Below are 20,227 nucleotides of genomic sequence, written 5' to 3' on the forward strand. Positions count from 1 at the left end.
CTGTAAGACATACCTGCACTAGGACCTGACAGACTGTACAGCCTGATAGTGGAGGAATCAGCCAACCTGCCACATGCCCCAACACCAGCCCCTCTGTCTGATGGAAACACTCCAGATCTGTTCCCCGCCTTCTCTTCTGCCAAGCTATCAGCTCATATTCCGTGGCGGCCGGGCTCTGGGCTGTGATAGGAATCAGAACATGTGTTTACTCATACCTCTGTGTGATGATCAGAACAGAAGCACCTAAGTATCCGTCTTCAGCGTCTGTCTGCTACCGGACTCATTCTTTATCAAAGGCAGACTGGTCCCTGACTGGACCTGGATCACCCTGAGCTGAGGCGCTTTAGCCATGTCAGCCAAAAGCCCCAGTCCAGGGGCTAGCAGCCCGGTGATGGTGACGTGGTGTCCCCTGAACCACTACCCGTCCCTGGGGAAGGAGGCAACCAGAGGGAAGGCCAGACGCAAGCTGCAGCCCAGGCTGAGACGTAGCCAGAGTTACAGCCCTGCAGGCCACAAGGAGGACAGCAACATACAGCAGGACCTCACTGAGGTGGGATCTGACTGGAACCTCTGGGCTCTCACAGGGCTTCAGGAGCTTTGAGTCTCTGGATGTTTTGTTTTGGGAAGTGATCTTGTATGTTGGCCTGTGGGTATTTGTCTGTTTATTGTGGAGCTAGCAGTATAGCCTACTACTGCTAATACATCCTGGTTATTTGTCTGTTTATTGTGGAGCCAGCAGTATTGCGTACTACTGCTACTACATCCTGGGTATTTGTCTGTTTATTGTGGAGCCAGCAGTATTGCGTACTACTGCTACTACATCCTGGGTATTTGTCTGTTTATTGTGGAGCCAGCAGTATAGCGTACCACTGCTACTACATCCTGGGTATTTGTCTGTTTATTGTGGAGCTAGCAGTATAGCATACTACTGCTACTACATCCTGGGTAATTTGTCTGTTTATTGCGGAGACAGCAGTATTGCGTACTACTGCTACTACAGTACATGGCTGGGTTGTGAGCTGTAACTAGAGGTTGGAGCTCAGTGTGTCTGTCCTAGATATGTCAGAGGACAGGCTCGTCTCTGTTGTAATGCTCTTGATGTTCTGCTTTTGTTTAGCCTGTAAAGCTGTTATCAACTACCAGGAACGTGATGTTTGATTTCATGTTTGATTTTTCTTCTTTTTTTTAATTGCATGCTTTAGGTTTTCTGTGTAATGTGAATCGATTGCGCTGATTCTTGTCCTTTGCAAAGCATATCAACAACAGCGATGCATAAGAGAATATGTACTATCTAAAACCCACCGCAGCTTTGGAAATCCTAGCACCTACGGTATGGAATAGTTTTAGCATTTATCTTCTACAACACAAGCCATCCATTGATTTCATGCATTTGAGGTGGTTTCTTTGGATGCATATGATTGCCAAACTGACTGCGTACTGAGCCGGTCTGCAATCTCTTTGTACACCTTCGTCAAATTTCCAGCTGTGGCATTGATGAGTAAATCGACGTGCAGGTTGATAACCAGCATGACTTGAAGCAGCATGTTTCTCTCACACCTGTATCTCTACAGAAGATAACAAATACGTGTGATCCGTTTACTCTGCGTACGAGGAGAAAACATCCGAAATGTTTTCCGCTTAACCCGAATCCCTCTTTTTCCTTTCTCTCTGCTCGTCTGTGGCGGTGAGAAGGTAGCAAGTCTCTGGTTTCACGAAGCCCGATGGTGGCTAGCTAGAGTTGGGTTTTTTTTAGGACTCGTGTTGGCCTCATTTTCATCTCTACCAGGCTACTGAACCACGGAACCCTGCCCAGACAGGTAGACAGGTAGTCGGCAGAGAGCCTGGCCCATTATATCAGCATGGATCCATTTCTAACATGCAGTGACTCCCCCAGCTGTCCCTGTGGAGCAACCCGACTCCCGTCGTTCTTACTCAAAATACTCAACGTACACCTTGACACGGAAGCCATCATCGCCTGTGTATGTTTTTGTTTTGGCTCTGTGTCTGCATGTCGTGAAAGGTATGTGGGTGTGTTCTTACGAGCGAGACCTTTTCCTAAAACTTTCCCAGACCTGAGGGGGAAGGGGGGGGGGGGGGGGGGGGGGGGGGGGCGCTTGCGAATCTAACAAATGTGTGTCAGTTGAAGGAGGACAAATGACATTGTCTGCAGGTCAGTTTGCAAACTTACACATGGATAACTGAATGTGTACTGCTGTGTCCGTAGGCTCACCTGGTAGCAGCGTTTGAGCAGAGCTTGGGGAACATGACCATCCGACTCCAGGGCCTTACCACCACGGCTGAGCAGAAGGTAAGGACTGGAGCCGTCAAAATGTCGGTTTCCTCAGAAATATGTCTGTCTTTCCTTGGATGGATTGTGATGCTACCTGTGTTGCTTCATCGTGTTGTTGTATTTTAGGATTCTGAGCTGAACGACCTGAGGAAAACCGTAGAGCACATGAAGAAGCAGAACACAGCAGCCCAGGCAGCCATCGACGGTGTCATCAACCTGCCAGAGCTCACATGCAAAGGTGATAGGCCAGGTGAGAAGTTACCTCCCACATTAACATGAAACCCAACAAGAACAAATGACTATTTGCTAGTGAGAAAAAGGGCATCTGACACCGAATCAGAATGGATTAGAATTCTATGCTGGTCTGTGTCTCACTCTCTCTCTTGTGCATCCCACAGCCTCAGCCAATGAAAGCCCCCAGTCTCAGCAGGATCTGTGTATCCGCAGACAGCACTCGTCTGACAGTGTGTCGAGCATCACCAGCGCCACCAGCCACTCCAGCGTGGGCAGCAACTTGGAGCTGGACGCCAAGAACAAAAAGACGAAGAAGAACTGGGTAGGTCCTCCACTCTCTGTCTATCTAGCTGGCTGGCTAGTTGTCTGTCTGTCCCTCTATGTCTGTCTGTTTATCAACATGGCTGGCTAGCTGTCTGTCTGTCCCTCTATGTCTGTCTGTTTATCAACATGGCTGGCTAGCTGTCTGTCTGTCCCTCTATGTCTGTCTGTATATCATCATGGCTGGCTAGCTGTCTGTCTGTCCCTCTATGTCTGTCTGTTTATCAACATGGCTGGCTAGCTGTCTGTCTGTCCCTCTATGTCTGTCTGTCTATCAACATGGCTGGCTAGCTGTCTGTCTGTCCCTCTATATCTGTCTGTTTATCAACATGGCTGGCTAGCTGTCTGTCTGTCCCTCTATGTCTGTCTGTTTATCAACATGGCTGGCTAGCTGTCTGTCTGTCCCTCTATGTCTGTCTGTTTATCAACATGGCTGGCTAGCTGTCTGTCTGTCCCTCTATGTCTGTCTGTTTATCAACATGGCTGGCTAGCTGTCTGTCTGTCCCTCTATGTCTGTCTGTTTATCAACATGGCTGGCTAGCTGTCTGTCGTTCTGTCCGTTCGTCTGTCTGTCTCTGTCTGCACGTCTAATCTGTCAGATGTTCTTGCCCTTTCCTCCAATCCTTCTGTTTGTGCTCAGCCTTCTTGCGCAGGAGCAACGGTGAATATGGTTATTGTTGTTAGTGAGCTGCTCTAGAAACTAGATTGTGAGTTGAGAATGGTGAGGTGTTCCCTTATTACACATGGCAAAACCGCAAAGAAACTGCACGCCACTACGAAAAGGTCACCTGTAATCTGTTAGTCGGGAGACACGAGCTTAGGTCAATATACTCATGCATTTTCTGCCTGTAGAAAAGAGGTGTGGACACAGTATGTATGTTGGTTGAACACTGCCTGTACTGACCTATGAAGTCAAATGAAAATGTCTGCGCGTGTGTTCTTTTGTCCTGACATGATGCTGTTGCGTGTGCTGGAGGGAAGGTGAATGATGACTATGTACGCAGACGGTGATGATACTAGTATCTGTGTATTAGTTAGAAGTACAACCGTGGCGTACCTGACTATTTGACCACAAGGGGGGCAGATGACTACTGAGTTTAAATATCTACATCTCCCCTTTAGTGGTTGAGTAGTCGTGTCAATTAGTGAGAAGTTTATAAAAGGTGATAACTCTTCCTCCCTAGCCTTGTGTTCATTCCTTGTTTGTAGCTGTGAGGGTATAGTTTGCGTTCAGTCTCTTTAGTGAGCTGCCTTGTGGACAGCCTATTCTATTCTACAAATCCACTCTACCTCTATTGTGTCTCCACGCTTAAAGTTGAAATGGTCTATGATCAGCATGCTATGGTCTTGTCTTTCCCCTCTTGTGCTCTCCTATCGTGTGGAGGTTTATGAGGTAAGATTAACACACTCATTTCCAAAATTGACTTTTATTCCTTGATTAGGTGGAGATAGTGAAAACTGTTTTGTGATTCAAAATGTATTTCTGGGCCCCTTATATGTCTGTGTGCTTTACTATGTAATCAGGTCTCTCTGTTTTTTTCTCTTCTCTGACCCCATCCCCATCCTTGGCTGCAGCTGCGGAGCTCCTTCAAGCAGGCATTTGGGAAGAAGAAGTCGTCCAAGTCTGCGTCCTCCCACTCCGACGTAGAAGAGATGGCCGACTGTTCCCTGCCCTCCTCCCCCAAGCTAACTGCATACAACGGCTCCACCGCCTCAACACCCATGATCCGGAACTCCCACTCCAACTCTCTGTGAGTACCTGGGCCCAGGCTATTAGACACTCACCTGTTTCTAAATGGGAGGGGATAGTGGATCATAGTGGAGGCTCCCTGTTTTCTCATTTAATACAGTCAACTCAGGGGTCTGGAAGATCACATGACCGTATTAATGATTACTACAGACTCCCATAGTGTCTGATACAGCTCTCTCAACAGCGTTATATCATATATTCACTACCGTTCAAAGGTTTGGGGTCACTTAGAAATGCCCTTGTTTCCCATGAAAACATAGATGAAATCAGTAGCAAAATGAATAGGAAATCTAGTCAAGACGTTGACAAGGTTATAAATAATGATTTTTGATTGAAATAATAATTGTGTCCTTCAAACTTTGCTTTCGTCAAAATAATCCTCCATTTGCAGCAATTACAGCCTTGCAGACCTTTGGGATTCTAGTTGTCAATTTGTTGAGGTAATCTGAAGAGATTTCACCCCATGCTTCCTGAAGCACCTCCCACAAGTTGGATTGGCTTGATGGGCACTTCTTACGTACTATACGGTCAAGCTGCTCCCACAACAGCTCAATAGGGTTGAGATCTGGTGACTGTGCTGGCCATTCCATTATAAACAGAATACCAGCTGACTGCTTCTTCCCTAAATAGTTCTTGCATAGTTTGGAGCTGTGCTTTGGGTCATTGTCCTGTTGTAGGAGGAAATTGGCTCCAATTAAGTGCCGTTCACAGGGTATGGCATGGCGTTGCAAAATGGAGTGATAGCCTTCCTTCTTCAAGATCCCTTTTACCCTGTACAAATCTCCCACTTTACCACCACCAAAAATCAAATCAAATCAAATGTATTTATATAGCCCTTCGAACATCAGCTGATATCTCAAAGTGCTGTACAGAAACCCAGCCTAAAACCCCAAACAGCAAGCAATGCAAGTGTAGAAGCACGGTGGCTAGGAAAAACTCCCTAGAAAGGCCAAAACCTAGGAAGAAACCTAGAGAGGAACCAGGCTATGAGGGGTGGCCAGTCCTCTTCTGGCTGTGCCGGGTGGAGATTATAACAGAACATGGCCAAGATGTTCAAATGTTCATAAATGACCAGCATGGTCAAATAATAATAATCACAGGCAGAACAGTTGAAACTGGAGCAGCAGCACGGCCAGGTGGACTGGGGACAGCAAGGAGTCATCATGCCAGGTAGTCCTGAGGCATGGTCCTAGGGCTCAGGTCCTCCGAGAGAGAGAAAGAAAGAGAGAAAGAGAATTAGAGAGAGCATACTTAAATTCACACACAACACCGGATAAGACAGGAGAAGTACTCCATATATAACAAACTGACCCTAGCCCCCGAACACATAAACTACTGCAGCATAAATACTGGAGGCTGAGACAGGAGGGGTCAGGAGACACGGTGGCCCCATCCGATGATACCCCCGGACAGGGCCAAACAGGAAGGATATAACCCCACCCACTTTGCCAAAGCACAGCCCCCACACCACTAGAGGGATATCTTCAACCACCAACTTACCATCCTGAGACAAGGCCGAGTATAGCCCACAAAGATCTCCGCCACGGCCCAACCCAAGGGGGGGAGCCAACCCAGACAGAAAGATCACATCAGTGACTCAACCCACTCAAGTGACGCACCCCTCCTAGGGATGGCATGAAAGAGCACCAGTAAGCCAGTGACTCAGCCCCTGTAATAGGGTTAGAGGCAGAGTATCCCAGTGGAAAGAGGGGAACCGGCCAGGCAGAGACAGCATGGGCGGTTCGTTGCTCCAGAGCCTTTCCGTTCACCTTCGCACTCCTGGGACAGACTACACTCAATCATATGACCCACTGAAGAGATGAGTCTTCAGTAAAGACTTAAAGGTTGAGACCGAGTTTGCGTCTCTCACATGAGTAGGCAGACCATTCCATAAAAATGGAGCTCTATAGGAGAAAGCCCTGCCTCCAGTTATTTGCTTAGAAATTCTAGGGACAATTAGGAGGCCTGCGTCTTGTGACCGTAGCGTACGTGTAGGTATGTACGGCAGGACCAAATCAGAGAGATAGGTAGGAGCAAGCCCATGTAATGCTTTGTAGGTTAGCAGTAAAACCTTGAAATCAGCCCTTGCCTTAACAGGAAGCCAGTGTAGAGAGGATAACACTGGAGTAATATGATAAAAATGTTTGATTCCAGTCAGGATTCTAGCAGCCGTATTTAGCACTAACTGAAGTTTATTTAGTGCTTTATCCGGGTAGCCGGAAAGTAGAGCATTGCAGTAGTCTAACCTAGAAGTAACAAAAGCATGGATACATTTTCTGCATCATTTTTGCACAGAAAGTTTCAGATTTTTGCAATGTTACGTAGATGGAAAAAAGCTGTCCTTGAAACAGTCTTGATATGTTCGTCAGAAGAGAGATCAGGGTCCAGAGTAACGCCGAGGTGCTTCACAGTTTTATTTGAGACGACTGTACAATCATTAAGATGAATTGTCAGATTCAACAGAAGATCTGTTGAAAGACCCCCAGACCATCACATTGCCTCCACCACCAAAAGACAGAAATACCTTATTTACATAGGTATTTAGACCCTTTGCTGTAAGACTTGAAATTGAGCTCAGGTGCATCCTGTTTCCATTGATCATCCTTGAGATGTTTCTGCAACTTGATTGGAGTCCACCTGTGGTAAATTCAATTGATTGGACATGATTGTGAAAGGCACACACCTGTTTATATAAGGTCTGGTTGACAGTGCATGTCAGAGCAAAAACCAAGCCATGAGGTCGAAGGAATTGTCCGTAGAGTTCAGAGACAGGATTGTGTTGAGGCATAGATCTGGGGAAGGGTACCAAAAAATGTCTGCAGCATTTGAAGGTACTCAAGAACACAGTGGCCTCCATCATTCTTTAATGGAAGAAGTCTGGAACCACCAAGACTTTTCGTAGAGCTGGCCACCCGGCCAAACTGAGCAATTGGGGGAGAAGGGCCTTGGTCAGGGATGTGACCAAGAACCCGATGGTCACACTGACAGAGCTCCAGAGTTCCTCTGTGGAGATGGGAGAACCTTCCAGAAGGACAACAATCTCTGCAGCACTCCACCAATCAGGCCTTTATGGTAGAGTGGTGAGACGGAAGCCACACCTCATTAAAGACACATGACAGCCAGCATGGACTCAGACCATGAGAAACAAGATTTTCTGGTCTGATGAAACCAAGATTGAACTCTTTGGCCTGAATGCCAAGCGTCACATCTGGAGGAAACCTGGCACCATCCCTACAGTGAAGCATGGTGGTGGCAGCATCATGCTGTGGGGATGAGTTTCAGCAGCAGGGAATGGGATACTAGTCAGGATTGAGGGAAAGATGAACGGAGCAAAGTACAAAGAGATCCTTGATGAAAACCTGCTCCAGAGCGCTCAGGATCACAGACTTGGGCAAAGGTTCACTTTCCAACAGGAAAACGACCCTAAGCACACAGTCAGACAACACAGGAGTGGCCCAGCCACAAGTCTCTGAATGTCCTTGAGTGGCCCAGCCAGAGCCTGGACTTGAATCTGATCAAACATCTCTGGAGAGACCTGAAAATAGCTGTGCAGCGACACTCCCCATACAACCTGACAGAGCTTAAGAGAATCTGCAGAGAAGAATGGGAGAAACTCCCCAAATACAGGTGTGCCAAGCTTGTAGTGTCATACCCAAGAAGACTGGAGTCTGTAATCGCTGCCAATGGGGCTTCAACAAAGTACTGAGTAAAGGGTCTGACTAGTTACACAAATGTGATTGGTTCAGTTTTTTACATTTTTATAAAATTGCCAAATTCTCTAAAATGACGTTGTAGGCAGCTTATGGTAGAGAAATTAACATTACATTCTCAGGCAACAGCTCTGATGGACATTGCTGCAGTCAGCATGCCAATTGCGAGCTCCCTCAAAACTCAGACATCTGTGGCATTGTGTTGTGTGACAAAACTGCACATTTTAGACTGGCCTTTTTATTGTCCCCAGCACAGGGTGCACCTGTGTAATGACCATGCTGTTTAATTAATTCTTGATATGTCACACCTGTCAGGTGGATGGATTATCTTGGCAAAGGAGAAATGCTCACTAACAGCGACGTAAACAAATTTGTGCACAAAATTTGAGAGAAATACGATTTTTGTCCGTATGGAAAATTTCTGGAATCTTTTATTTCAGCTCGTGAAACATGGGACCAATAATTTACATGTTGTGTTTATAGTTTTGTTCAGTATACAGTGGCAAGAAAAAGTATGTGAACCCTTTGGAATTACCTGAATTTCTTCATAAATTGGTCACCAAATTTGATCTGATCTTCATCTAAGTCACAACAATAGACAAACATAGTGTGCTTAAACTAATAACACACAAATTATTGTCTTTTTCTCGTCTATATTGAATACATAATTTAAACATTCACAGTGTAGGTTGGAAAAAGTATGTGAACCACAAGGCTAATTGGGTCAGGAGTCAGCTAACCTGGAGCCCAATCTATGAGACGAGATTGGAAATGTAGGTTAGAGCTGCCTTGCCCTATAAAAAAACATTTTATTTTTAAATTGAGTTTGCTATTCACAAGAAGCATTGCCTGATGTGAACCATGCCTCAAACAAAAGAGATCTCAGAAGACCTAAGATGAGAAATTGTTGACTTGCATAAAGCTGTAAAGGGTTACAAAAGTATCTCTAAAAGCCTTGATGTTCATCAGTCCACGGTAAGACAAGTTGTCTATAAATGGAGAAAGTTCAGCACTGTTGCTAATCTCCCTAGGAGTGACTGTCCTGCAAAGATGACTGCAAGAGCACAGCGCAGAATACTCAATAACGTTAAGAAGAATCCTAGTGTCAGCTAAAGACTTACAGAAATCTCTGGAACATGCTAACATCTCTGTTGATGAGTCTACGATACGTAAAACACTAAACAAGAATGGTGTTCATGGGAGGACACCACGGAAGAAGCCACTGCTGTCCAAAAAAACATTGCTGCATTTCTGAAGTTTACCAAAGTGCACCTGGATGTTCCACAGTGCTACTGGCAAAATATTCTCTGGACAGATGAAACTACAGTTGAGTTGTTTGGAAGGAACACACAACACCGTGTGGAGAAAAAAGGCACAGCACACCAACATCAAAACCTCATCCCAACTGTAATGTATTGTGGAGGGAGCATCATGGTTTGGGGCTGCTTTGCTGCCTCAGGGCCTGGATAGCTTGCTATCACCGAAAAAGTCATTCCCAAGTGTCTTTGTCCGCCAATTGAAGCTCAACAGAAGTTGGGTGATGCAACAGGACAACGACCCAAAACACAGTAGTAAATCAACAACAGAATGGCTTCAACAGAAGAAAATATGCCTTCTGGAGAGTCCTGACCTCAACCCGATTGAGATGCTGTGGCATGACCTCAATAGAGCAGATTACACCAGACATCCAAAGAATATTGCTGAACTGAAACAGTTTTGTAAAGAGGAATGGTCCAAAATTCCTCCTGGCCGTTGTGCATGTCTGATCCACAAATACAGAACATGTTTGGTTGAGGTTATTGCTGCCAAAGGAGGGTCAACCAGTTATTAAATCCAAGGGTTCACATACTTTTCCCACCCTGCACTATGAATGTTTACAATAAAAACACGAGTGTGTTATTAGTTTAAGCAGACTGTGTTTGTCTGTTGTTGTGACCTAGATGCAGATCAGATCAAATGTTATGACAAATTTGTGCAGAAATACAGGTATTTCCAAAGGGTTCTTCTTGCCACTGTATATATACAGTACCAGTCAAAAGTTTGGACACACCTTCTCATTCAAGGGAAGACATCAAAACTATGAAATAACACACATGGAATCATGTAGTAACCAAAAAAAGGGTTCAACAAATCAAAATATATTTGAGATTCTTCAAAGTTGCCTTGATGTTGCCTTGATGTTCTTCAAAGTTGCCCACACACTTGGCATTCTCTCAACCAGCTTCATGAGGTAGTCACCTGAAATGCATTTCAATTAACCTTGTGCCTTGTTAAAAGTTAATTTGTGGAATGTATTTCCTTCTTTGAGCCAATCAGTTGACTCAAAGAAGGAAATATTTCAAATTTCAAGAACTTTGAAAGTTTCTTCAAGTGCAGTTGCAAAAACCATCCAGCGCTATGATGAAACTGGCTCTCATGAGGACCTCCACAGGAAAGGAAGACCCAGCGTTACCTCTGCTGTAGAGGAAATATTCATTAGAGTTAACTGCACCTCAGATTGCAGCCCAAACAACAAATGCTTTACAGAGTTCAAGTAACATTCACATCTCAACATCAACTGTTCGGAGGAGACTGCATGAATCATGCCTTCATGTTCAAATTGCTGCAAAGAAACCACTACTAAAGGACACCAATAAGAAGAAGAGACTTGCTTGGGCCAAGAAACACGAGCAATGGACATTAGACCGGTAGAAATCTGTCCTTTGGTTTAATGAGTCCACATTTTAGATTTTAGATTCCAACTGCCGTGTCTTTGTGATACCCAGAGTAGGTAAACAGATGATCTCTTCAGGTGTGGTTCCCCCGTGAAGCGTGGAGGAGAAGGTGTGATGGTGTGGGGGTGCTTTTCTGGTGACACTGTCAGTGATTTATTTAGAATTCAAGGCACACTTAACCAGCATGGCTCCCACAGCATTCTACAGCGATATGCCATCCCGTCTGGTTTGAGCTTAGTGGTACTATCATTTGTTTTTCGACAGGACAATGACCCAACACACCTCCAGGCTGTGTAAGGGCTATTTGAACAAGAAGGAGAGTGATGGAGTGCTGCATCAGATAACCTGACCTCCACAATCACCCGACCTCAACCCATTTGAGAGGGTTTGGGATGAGTTGGACCGCAGAGTGAAGGAAAAGCAGCCAACAAGTGCTCAGCATATGTGGGAACTCCTTCAAGACTGTTGGAAAGCATTCCCCATGAAGCTGGTTGAGAGAATGCCAAGAGTGTGCAAAGCTGTCATCAAGGCAAAGGGTGGCTACTTTGAAGAATCTCAAATATAAAATATATTTTGATTTGTTTAACTCTTTTTTTGGTTACTTCATGATTCTACACATGTTCTTTCATAGTGTTGATGTCTTCACTATTATTCTACAAATAAAAAAAAACCTTGAATGAGTAGGTGTGTCCAAACTTTTGACTGGTACTGTGTGTGTGTGTGTGTGTGTGTGTGTGTGTGTGTGTGTGTGTGTGTGTGTGTATATACACTGTATATCCCAGTACCCCAAGCTTTGTATGTATGTGTATGTTATCATTAGAGACTGCATGGCCTCATTGTTTTAGTCAATAGTTGGATGTTTGTATTGAAGCTGTTCTTCTCTTGTCCGTCTGTTTGTCTGTGTGTGTCTCTAGTCCATTTCTCTCTCCCCTGCCTGTTAGTGGGCGTGCCTGGGGCGGTATCACTGGGGTGTTGAGGACTGGTTCTCTCGCTCGGTAATAGAGTATGAAAAATGTCTGAATAACCCACATTCACTTTATGAGCAATTCTGATGATGGCTAATCCTAACAAATGTCCTTGATGCACCAAATTATTATTTAACCAATTAATATCGACTCGATCACTCATGCCATGTTGTGCCATTGCAACTGGAATTCTGAGCCAATCACACACATCCTTCACAGGACCTTGATCTTGTCCTGTTTACAATTGCCTGAACCCCTATCTATCTATCGCACAGTGATTCAGTGCCTCTGGATTAACTTGGAATAAGCGACAATAATTTTTTGCAGTGACAAACCAATCATTTGTACAGCATGTTACTGAGTTAAAAAAAAAAAATCTTTGTAAGAAAATTATAATTGTGCTCCATGAGGTTTCTCGGGGATGTGCTCTTGAGGACTAGCATTCTGTTTATCCCTGAACTGACCAGACATCTGTCTCGTGTGCAGGATCTCAGAGTGCACAGACAGCGAGGCGGAGACGGTGATGGCGCTCCGCAGCGAGCTCCGAGACAAGGAGATGAAGCTGACTGACATACGCCTGGAGGCCCTCAGCTCCGCCCACCAGCTGGACCAGCTCAGGGAGTCCATGAACCGCATGCAGGTGAGGGTGTCTGAAACAGGACCACATGTGACCATTGATATGACATGATGAGGGCCTGGAGGTTTCCCTGACCTAGTGACCTGGCATTTTCCTGGTCAAGGTTTGCATGGTCAGGGGGAAACTCCTCACCCTAGCAATGACCACGCAAACATTGGCCATCACAAAGCATGCCAAATACAAAGTCGTACGATGCTGTGAGCTGTGTGTGACCTGGTGTTTTGTAACCTGTCCGCAGGGCGAGATAGAGAGGCTGAAGACCGAGAACGATTGTCTGAAGATGGAGAGTCAGGGCAGCTGCAGCAGAGCAGCCTCACAGGCCTCAGTGGCCTCACCCTCAGTGGGCCAGTCACAGCATAGCCTCGCTCTAACAGAGTCCACCAGCCTCGGTAAGAGAGAGTGTGTGAGTGAGCGAGCGTGCGTGCATGCGATCGCGCCTGTGTTAGTCTTTGTGCGTGAGCACGTGCATTCACCTGTCCGTGTGTGTGTGTTTGTAGTCCTGTCTGCTGTAGCTAATATCTATGTCCCTGTCTCTGTAGACATGTTGTTGGAGGACAACGGGGACGGTAGCTCACGGAAAGAAGGACGACACGTCAAGGTGGTTGTAACTCTAGATGAGGATGCCAAGTGGAAAGAGGTACGAAACTTCTAACACTTCCAACCCACCAGAAATTACAATGGCTACCAAAAAAATGTATGCCTTTCACCTTATTTGTCCTTAATATCAGATCTTATGATAAGTTCGTCCTCATATTTTATAGGAGCGTAGACCTCGCCATTTCCTGATTGGTTGCATTGGTGTCAGTGGGAAAACCAAATGGGATGTGCTGGATGGGGTGGTCAGACGTCTCTTTAAGGTAAATCAACAGACACTAAAAACTCAGCCTGTTATAGGAGTGACTAGAGTGACACTTGTATCTGACATGTGATTGGTTGGTGGTCCATTGCCCTGTATCTGATGTTTGATTGGTCCCTGGTCCTGCAGGAGTACATTATCCACGTGGACCCAGTGAGCCAGCTGGGTCTAAACTCAGACAGTGTCCTGGGCTATAGCATCGGGGACATCCATCGCACACGTGGGACTGACACCCCTGAACTTCTGCCCTGTGGATACCTCGTTGGAGACAGTGACACCATCTCTGTCTCCCTCAAAGGTATGGGCAAGAATGGAACTCTCGGAAGTTTGGAAAATTAGAACTATACCTCTACCACTCGCGTTGTTTTTGCTAGCAGTCAATATTTAAATACATTTGAACCCTGTAATTCAAAGCGGTCTGGATCAGTCAATAACAACACCAGTGAACCTATACTTTAATATATGTGTCCTCTGCTGCCCCCTGCCTGCAGGTGTGTGTGAGCACAGCCAAGACGACTTGGTGTTTGAGACGCTGATCCCCAAACCCCTGCTGCAGCGCTACGTGTCCCAGCTCCATGAGCACCGTCGGATCATCCTGTCTGGCCCCAGTGGCACCGGGAAGAGTTTCCTGGCCAGCCGATTGGCCGAACACATAGTGCTGAGGGAAGGGAGAGAGGTCACCGACGGGACCATTGCCACGTTCAACGTAGACCACAAGTCCAGCAAGGTCTGTCAAACACTATCATGATTAATATGTTGAATGTAGGGATACTTTCTGTATGATAGTGGAGGTGCCAAAATGTAACCGATATGGAAATATATGAGAGAGGAGATTCACAAACGGAAATGCTTATTCCCCTTACATTTGCAAATTGGAACTGTTGGAGGATACAGTAATTGGAAAAGAGTGTTGCCAGGTGACATATGACGTAGATAGATCAACGTAGATCAACGATCAGTGGAGCGAGGTTCGCCATCACTGCTATTTACTTTTTTTGCTTTTGTAGTAATACTCTACTTCTTACTAAAATGTCTAACGTTTACAAACCCAGCAGGTTTGGTCTGCTCCAGTTGTAATAGGTTTATACATTGTGCGTGGCTTTTAAACTGTATTTTTGATAACATAGGTACATATATAAACCATGGTATAGAAGGATGTACAGTGGCTTGCGAATGTATTCACCCCCTTGGCATTTTTCCTATTTTGTTGCCTTACAACCTGGAATTAAAATGGATTTGTTGGGGGGGTTGTATCATTTGATTTACACAACATGCGTACTACTTTGAAGATGAACATTTTTTTTATTGTGAAACTAACAAGAAATAAGACAAAAAAACAGAACTTGAGGGTACATAACTATTCACAACCTAAGTCAATACTTTGTAGAGCCACCTTTTGCAGCAATTACAGTCTCTTGGGGTGTGTCACTATAAGCTTGGCACATCTAGCCACTGGGATTTTTGCCCATTCTTCAAGGCAAAACTGCTACAGCTCCTTTAAGTTGGATGGGTTCTGCTGGTGTACAGCAATCTTTAAGTCATACCACAGATTTTCAATTGGATTGAGGTCTGGGCTTTGACTAGGCCATTCTAAGCCATTTAAATGTTTCTCCTTAAACCACTAGAGTATTGCTTTAGCGTTATGCTTAGGGTCATTGTCCTGTTGGAAGGTGAACATCCTGAGATCCATCCTGACGCTGAGATTCAGTATCTTAGACCACTGCGCCACTCGGGAGTTAGCCTGCGGGTGATATATTTTTTCACTTAGCTAGTTATACCGTCTGTAAAGTTGGCTAGCTAGCTAGGTATCACGTTTCAGGTAAGATCCAGATGCAGACAGTGTCGAAGTAACAAAAGTTTATTACTAATACAGGGGCAGGTAAAATGACAGGTCAGAGGCAGGCAGAGGTCAGTAATCCAGATAGGGTTCAAAAGGTCCAGAACGGCAGGCAGGCTCAAGGTCGGGGCAGGCAGAAACGTCAAAACCGGGAAAAACTCTAAAACAGGAACTAGAACAGACAGGAGCAAGGGGGAAACCGCTGGTGGGTTTCACGAAACAAAATGAACTGGCAACAGACAATCGGAGAACACAGGTATAAATACGCTGGGGATAAATGGGGAAGATGGGTGACAACTGGAGGGAGGTGGAGACAAGCACAAAGACAGGTGAAACAGATCAGGGTGTGACACTAGATAACATTACATTAGAGGCTCATTTGGGTTAACTTTAGCCTGCACACTAACACGAAGTTACTGTAGCAAGCTAGCTAGCTAATAATATATTGTTTTTGATCATTTTCTAAATGTATGTATCTTGTAAATATAAATATGTTCTCCCACTACCTCCATTTTCTGGGTCCTAAGAAAAACGAAATAATGAGAAATCTTCCCAAGGTTTTTGGTGGTAGCAAAATGCAGCCAGCTAGTGATGGGATGATTGATACCGGAGCTCTGATGCCATTTTCAAAGCATACTGATTCGACACAACATATCAATGCTTGTATCAAAGCAAAGATTATGGATTTCCTGACAAGATACGTCTCTAACAATGGAAGCCCTTGTCTGCAAAGCGGCACTGTGGGCTGTTTAGCTCCTGCCTGTCCTTTCTTTGGATTGGTGGATACATCTCATTATTGTAATCCCGTCAACCGTCTGTATTCAATAGAGAGAGATGCTATGCTACTAGCCTCATGTCATGAATATGCAGAGACAACTCCGATATTTTCTCACAGTTGCCGGGATGTCAGGTGTCCAACTTATGTCGTTACTCGTAACAACTTCAGCATTACGAAACTTCTTTTCCACAAATAAACCTCATGTAGCAAATAGGCCATACATTTTTTTTTACCTGATGGAGGGAGACAGATTTTCCGCCGAGTTGGGCCTCTCTTCCTCTCTGATCAAAGTAACAATACCACGTGATAATGACATTCAAAGCTTTGGACGTCACACTATCATCAGACAGGTGTTGGAACTCGTAACCGAGTGCACCAACCTCTGCTGAAAGCTTTCGGTTTTTTAACTAGATATTTCACCTTCTTAGCCAACCTGGTCTCAAATTCGCGACACTCCATTTAGTATGATATGTTACGTTTGGAATGGCTAAATAAGACAGATGGTTACTTAAGTCAAAAATGAAAGAAGTGTGGTCGATCGGGGTTAATGAGCTGGCGTTATTCCAGAGTTTTGTGAGTTCGAATCTCATCACAGACAGATTTAGCATTTTATCTACATAGCAACTTACTACTTTTTATCTACTTTAAAACGACTTACCATGTTAGCTAACCCTTCCCCTAACCTTAACCCTCTAACCTAATGCCTAAACTTAAACTTAATGCAACCCTAACCCCTAGCCTAGCTAACGTTAGTGAACTAGCTAATGTTAGTCACTAGAATCCGTAATATATCATACATTTAGCAAATTCGTAAACATATTATACGTTCTGTAAATGTGTAACATATAATACTCATTGTAATTCGTAACATTTACAAATGGGTGAGGGACATCCAAAAATGAATACATTTCATATGAAACGTAACATATCATGCTCAATGATGTGTCTCGGAATTACGTACAGAATCATGTGAAATGCTCTGAGGTCAAATCGCAACATCAGGTGGAAAGATAGCTCAGGGCCTAGAGCCAAATGTCAGAGGAATCTATCCTGAAATCATAGCACACTTTTATAGAATCTTGACAGGATCGATTTAGATTTTATTTTTTTCTTAAACAGTGATTGTAAATGAAACCTCTCTAGTAGTTGTTATTGGTAATCATCAATTTATCGATCCAAAGTTTTTTTTATCACTAATCACTAATGTGATTAGCATAAGGTTGTAAGTTACAAGGACATTTCCCAGGACATAGACATATCTGAAATGGGCAGAAAATTTCAATGATTGTTAATCTAACTGCACTGTCCCATTTACAGTAGCTATAAAAGAATACCATGCTATTCTTTGAGGACAGTGCACAGTTATGAACTTGAAACTGTATTAATAAACCAATTAGGCACGTTTGGGCAGACTTGAAACAACATTTTGAACAGAAATGCAATGATTCATTGGATCAGTCTAACACTTTGCAAATACACTGCTACCATTTAGTGGCCAAAACCTAAACTGTGCCTAATCTGGAATAATACATTGTGGCCTTTTTCTTGCATTTCAAAAATAATGAAAAAAACATGTTTTTCCTTTGTATTATCTTTTACCAAATCTAATGTGTTATATTCTCCTACATTAATTTCAAATTCCCACAAACTTCAAAGGGGTTCCTTTCAAATGTTATCAAGAATATGCATATCCTTGCTTCAGGTCCTGACCTACAGGCAGTTAGATTTGGGTATGTCATTTTAGGCGAAAATTGAAAAAAAGGGTCCGATCCTTAAGAGGCTAGCTAGCCGTACACCGGTAGACAGTGTCGTTCACCCCTGCCTTTCAGGCAATGTTTTCCAGCAGTTCTGTTAACGACGACGAGAACAGCTGTTCGGCAGGTGGGAGAAAAGGACACTGTGTGCTAGCTTAGCCAGCTAATCCGAAGGAGGACTTTGGTACACAGCAGGCGGGAGCCGGGGGCGACACTGTGTGCTATCTAACTAGTAAGAGTTCATGCAGGAACCAATGGGATACTCGAGGAGAGGTGTTCTTGCAGATGCAGGAATGCCCACATGCAGGAACACCCCAAATTGCAGGCTGCAGTTGCACACTATTGGAATTTCATGAAAGCCCCAAAGGGTTCACTAAGCCTCGGTTTCCCATCACTACAGCCAGCCATGTGGAAGATTGGAGGACACATAGGCACCAAAGTTCCAGCAGACTGACTCTGGTCTTCCAACATGGAGCCTGGTGTGGTTGCTCGGTGATTTGTGACGCACCTGCAACCCCTCTATAGATGAAATGCTTGATATGTCATTAGTAATGTACTGTGGTATTTTAGAGGCTGTGTGGGGAATCATTTTGTGGTTCATGTGGAAATGATTAACTGTACTGTCTTTGTCAACTCTTCTCTCTGGTGTCCAGGAGCTGCGTCAGTACCTGTCTAACCTGGCTGACCATTGCAACAGTACGAGTCATGGGGTGGACATGCCCCTGGTGGTAGTACTGGACAACCTGCACAACGTCAGCTCTCTAGGAGAGGTCTTCAATGGCCTGCTCAGCTGCAAGCACCACCGATGGTCAGTACACACACACACACACACACACACAGAGACACACAGACACACACACAGGCGCACACACACACACAGGCTCGCATGCACACAGGTGCACACACTCACACAGTGTTTATTTGCTTGTTCTTAATCTGAAATGTATTGCCTTGTTTGTTCCCAGTCCTTATATCATTGGAACAATGAACCAGGCTACATCATCCACTCCCAACCTGCAGCTTCATCATAACTTCAGGTACATCATATCTATAATGTGTTACTGTCTTTTTTACAGTTACAAGATAATGTTATTTGATGTCATCTCTATTCTGAAATGTAAAATGTAATTGCTGCGTTATGTAGCCGCCACAAGAGGGCGGTATTTAAACAGTGATATGTCCTCTGCCTAACCCTCGTTTGAGGTCTGTTTGAACAGTAACTGATCACCCTCTCTGCTGTTGTCTGTTTCCTGTGTGTGTCCTCTCTAGGTGGGTGCTGTGTGCCAACCACACTGAGCCAGTGAAGGGCTTCCTGGGTCGGTTCCTGAGGAGGAGGCTGATGGAGACGGAGATCAGCAGCCGGCAGCGCAACACTGAGCTGGTGAGGATCATCGAGTGGGTCCCTACTGTCTGGCATCACCTCAACCGCTTCCTAGAGTCCCACAGCTCCTCGGATGTCACCATCGGTAAGATTCAAAGGAAATCACATTCATCTTCTTCTTTTCTCCTTTTGTTATTACATTATCTGGCCATGTTTTTTTACATTAGGATTTAAGAAATAGATTAATACACTATACTTGAATGAACACATACTTTTCAATTGTATATTTGAGATTTGTCAATAAAGAATATATATAAGGGACAAGATTGAAGGTTCTATGGAATGAAAGGGATGTTTTGTTGAAAATGTCTGTCTCTCTACCTCCCAGGGCCCCGCCTCTTCCTGTCTTGTCCCATGGATGTGGAGGGAATCAGAGTGTGGTTCACAGATCTGTGGAACTATTCCATCATTCCCTACATGCTGGAGGCTGTCCGAGAGGGGCTGCAGGTACAATGACATAACGTTTGAAATGTGGCATCAATTTACATTTGTAGTAGCGCTATCCCTTTTAATAATGGTTCGTAAACTAACGCACGGACACAGAGAGATACTACATAGAGTATGTACAGTGCCTTCAGAAAGTATTTACACTTTCCACATTTTGTTGTGTTACAGCCTGAATTTAAAATGGATTCAATGTAGATGTTTTTGTCATTGGTCTACACACAATACCCCATTCTGTTTTTCAAAATGCTTACAAATGAATTCAAAATTAAAAGCTGAAATGTTATCTGTAATGTCCCTCAGTTGAGCAGTGAATTTCAAACACAGATTCAACCACAAAAACCAGGGAGGTTTTCCAATCCCTCACAAAGAAGGGTACCTATTGGTAGATTTAAAAAAATTCAAGAAGACATTGAATATCCCTTTGAGCATGGTGAAGTTATTAATTACACTTTGGATGTTGTATCAATACACCCAGGCACTACAAAGATACAGGTGTCCTTCCTAACTCAGTTGCCGGAGAGGAAGGAAACCGCTCAGGGATTTCACCATGAGG

The 20,227-nt window shown here is 44.4% G+C and overlaps 1 protein-coding gene across 8 annotated transcripts in view; it reads left to right on the forward strand.

The window, feature by feature from the left end:
- LOC110524008 (neuron navigator 2) overlaps nucleotides 1-20,227 on the forward strand; it is a 104,429-nt gene that overhangs the window by 80,808 nt on the left and 3,394 nt on the right. For 5 of the 8 annotated variants that reach the window (XM_036978702.1, XM_036978728.1, XM_036978723.1 and 2 more), the window contains 16 exons: nucleotides 2,225-2,308; nucleotides 2,417-2,540; nucleotides 2,689-2,846; nucleotides 4,230-4,238; nucleotides 4,421-4,596; nucleotides 11,934-12,014; nucleotides 12,471-12,624; nucleotides 12,860-13,010; nucleotides 13,161-13,258; nucleotides 13,383-13,478; nucleotides 13,607-13,775; nucleotides 13,969-14,204; nucleotides 18,500-18,654; nucleotides 18,812-18,883; nucleotides 19,116-19,312; nucleotides 19,556-19,674. In XM_036978702.1, the coding sequence (XP_036834597.1) occupies nucleotides 2,225-2,308; nucleotides 2,417-2,540; nucleotides 2,689-2,846; nucleotides 4,230-4,238; nucleotides 4,421-4,596; nucleotides 11,934-12,014; nucleotides 12,471-12,624; nucleotides 12,860-13,010; nucleotides 13,161-13,258; nucleotides 13,383-13,478; nucleotides 13,607-13,775; nucleotides 13,969-14,204; nucleotides 18,500-18,654; nucleotides 18,812-18,883; nucleotides 19,116-19,312; nucleotides 19,556-19,674 (2,079 nt within the window). The remainder of the gene's footprint in view (nucleotides 1-2,224; nucleotides 2,309-2,416; nucleotides 2,541-2,688; nucleotides 2,847-4,229; nucleotides 4,239-4,420; nucleotides 4,597-11,933; nucleotides 12,015-12,470; nucleotides 12,625-12,859; nucleotides 13,011-13,160; nucleotides 13,259-13,382; nucleotides 13,479-13,606; nucleotides 13,776-13,968; nucleotides 14,205-18,499; nucleotides 18,655-18,811; nucleotides 18,884-19,115; nucleotides 19,313-19,555; nucleotides 19,675-20,227) is intronic. The other 3 variants (XM_036978741.1, XM_036978757.1, XM_036978712.1) reach the window with 2 other exon arrangements.

Source organism: Oncorhynchus mykiss, chromosome 1 (genome assembly GCF_013265735.2).
Source record: "Oncorhynchus mykiss isolate Arlee chromosome 1, USDA_OmykA_1.1, whole genome shotgun sequence".
Classification (NCBI taxonomy): domain Eukaryota; kingdom Metazoa; phylum Chordata; class Actinopteri; order Salmoniformes; family Salmonidae; genus Oncorhynchus; species Oncorhynchus mykiss.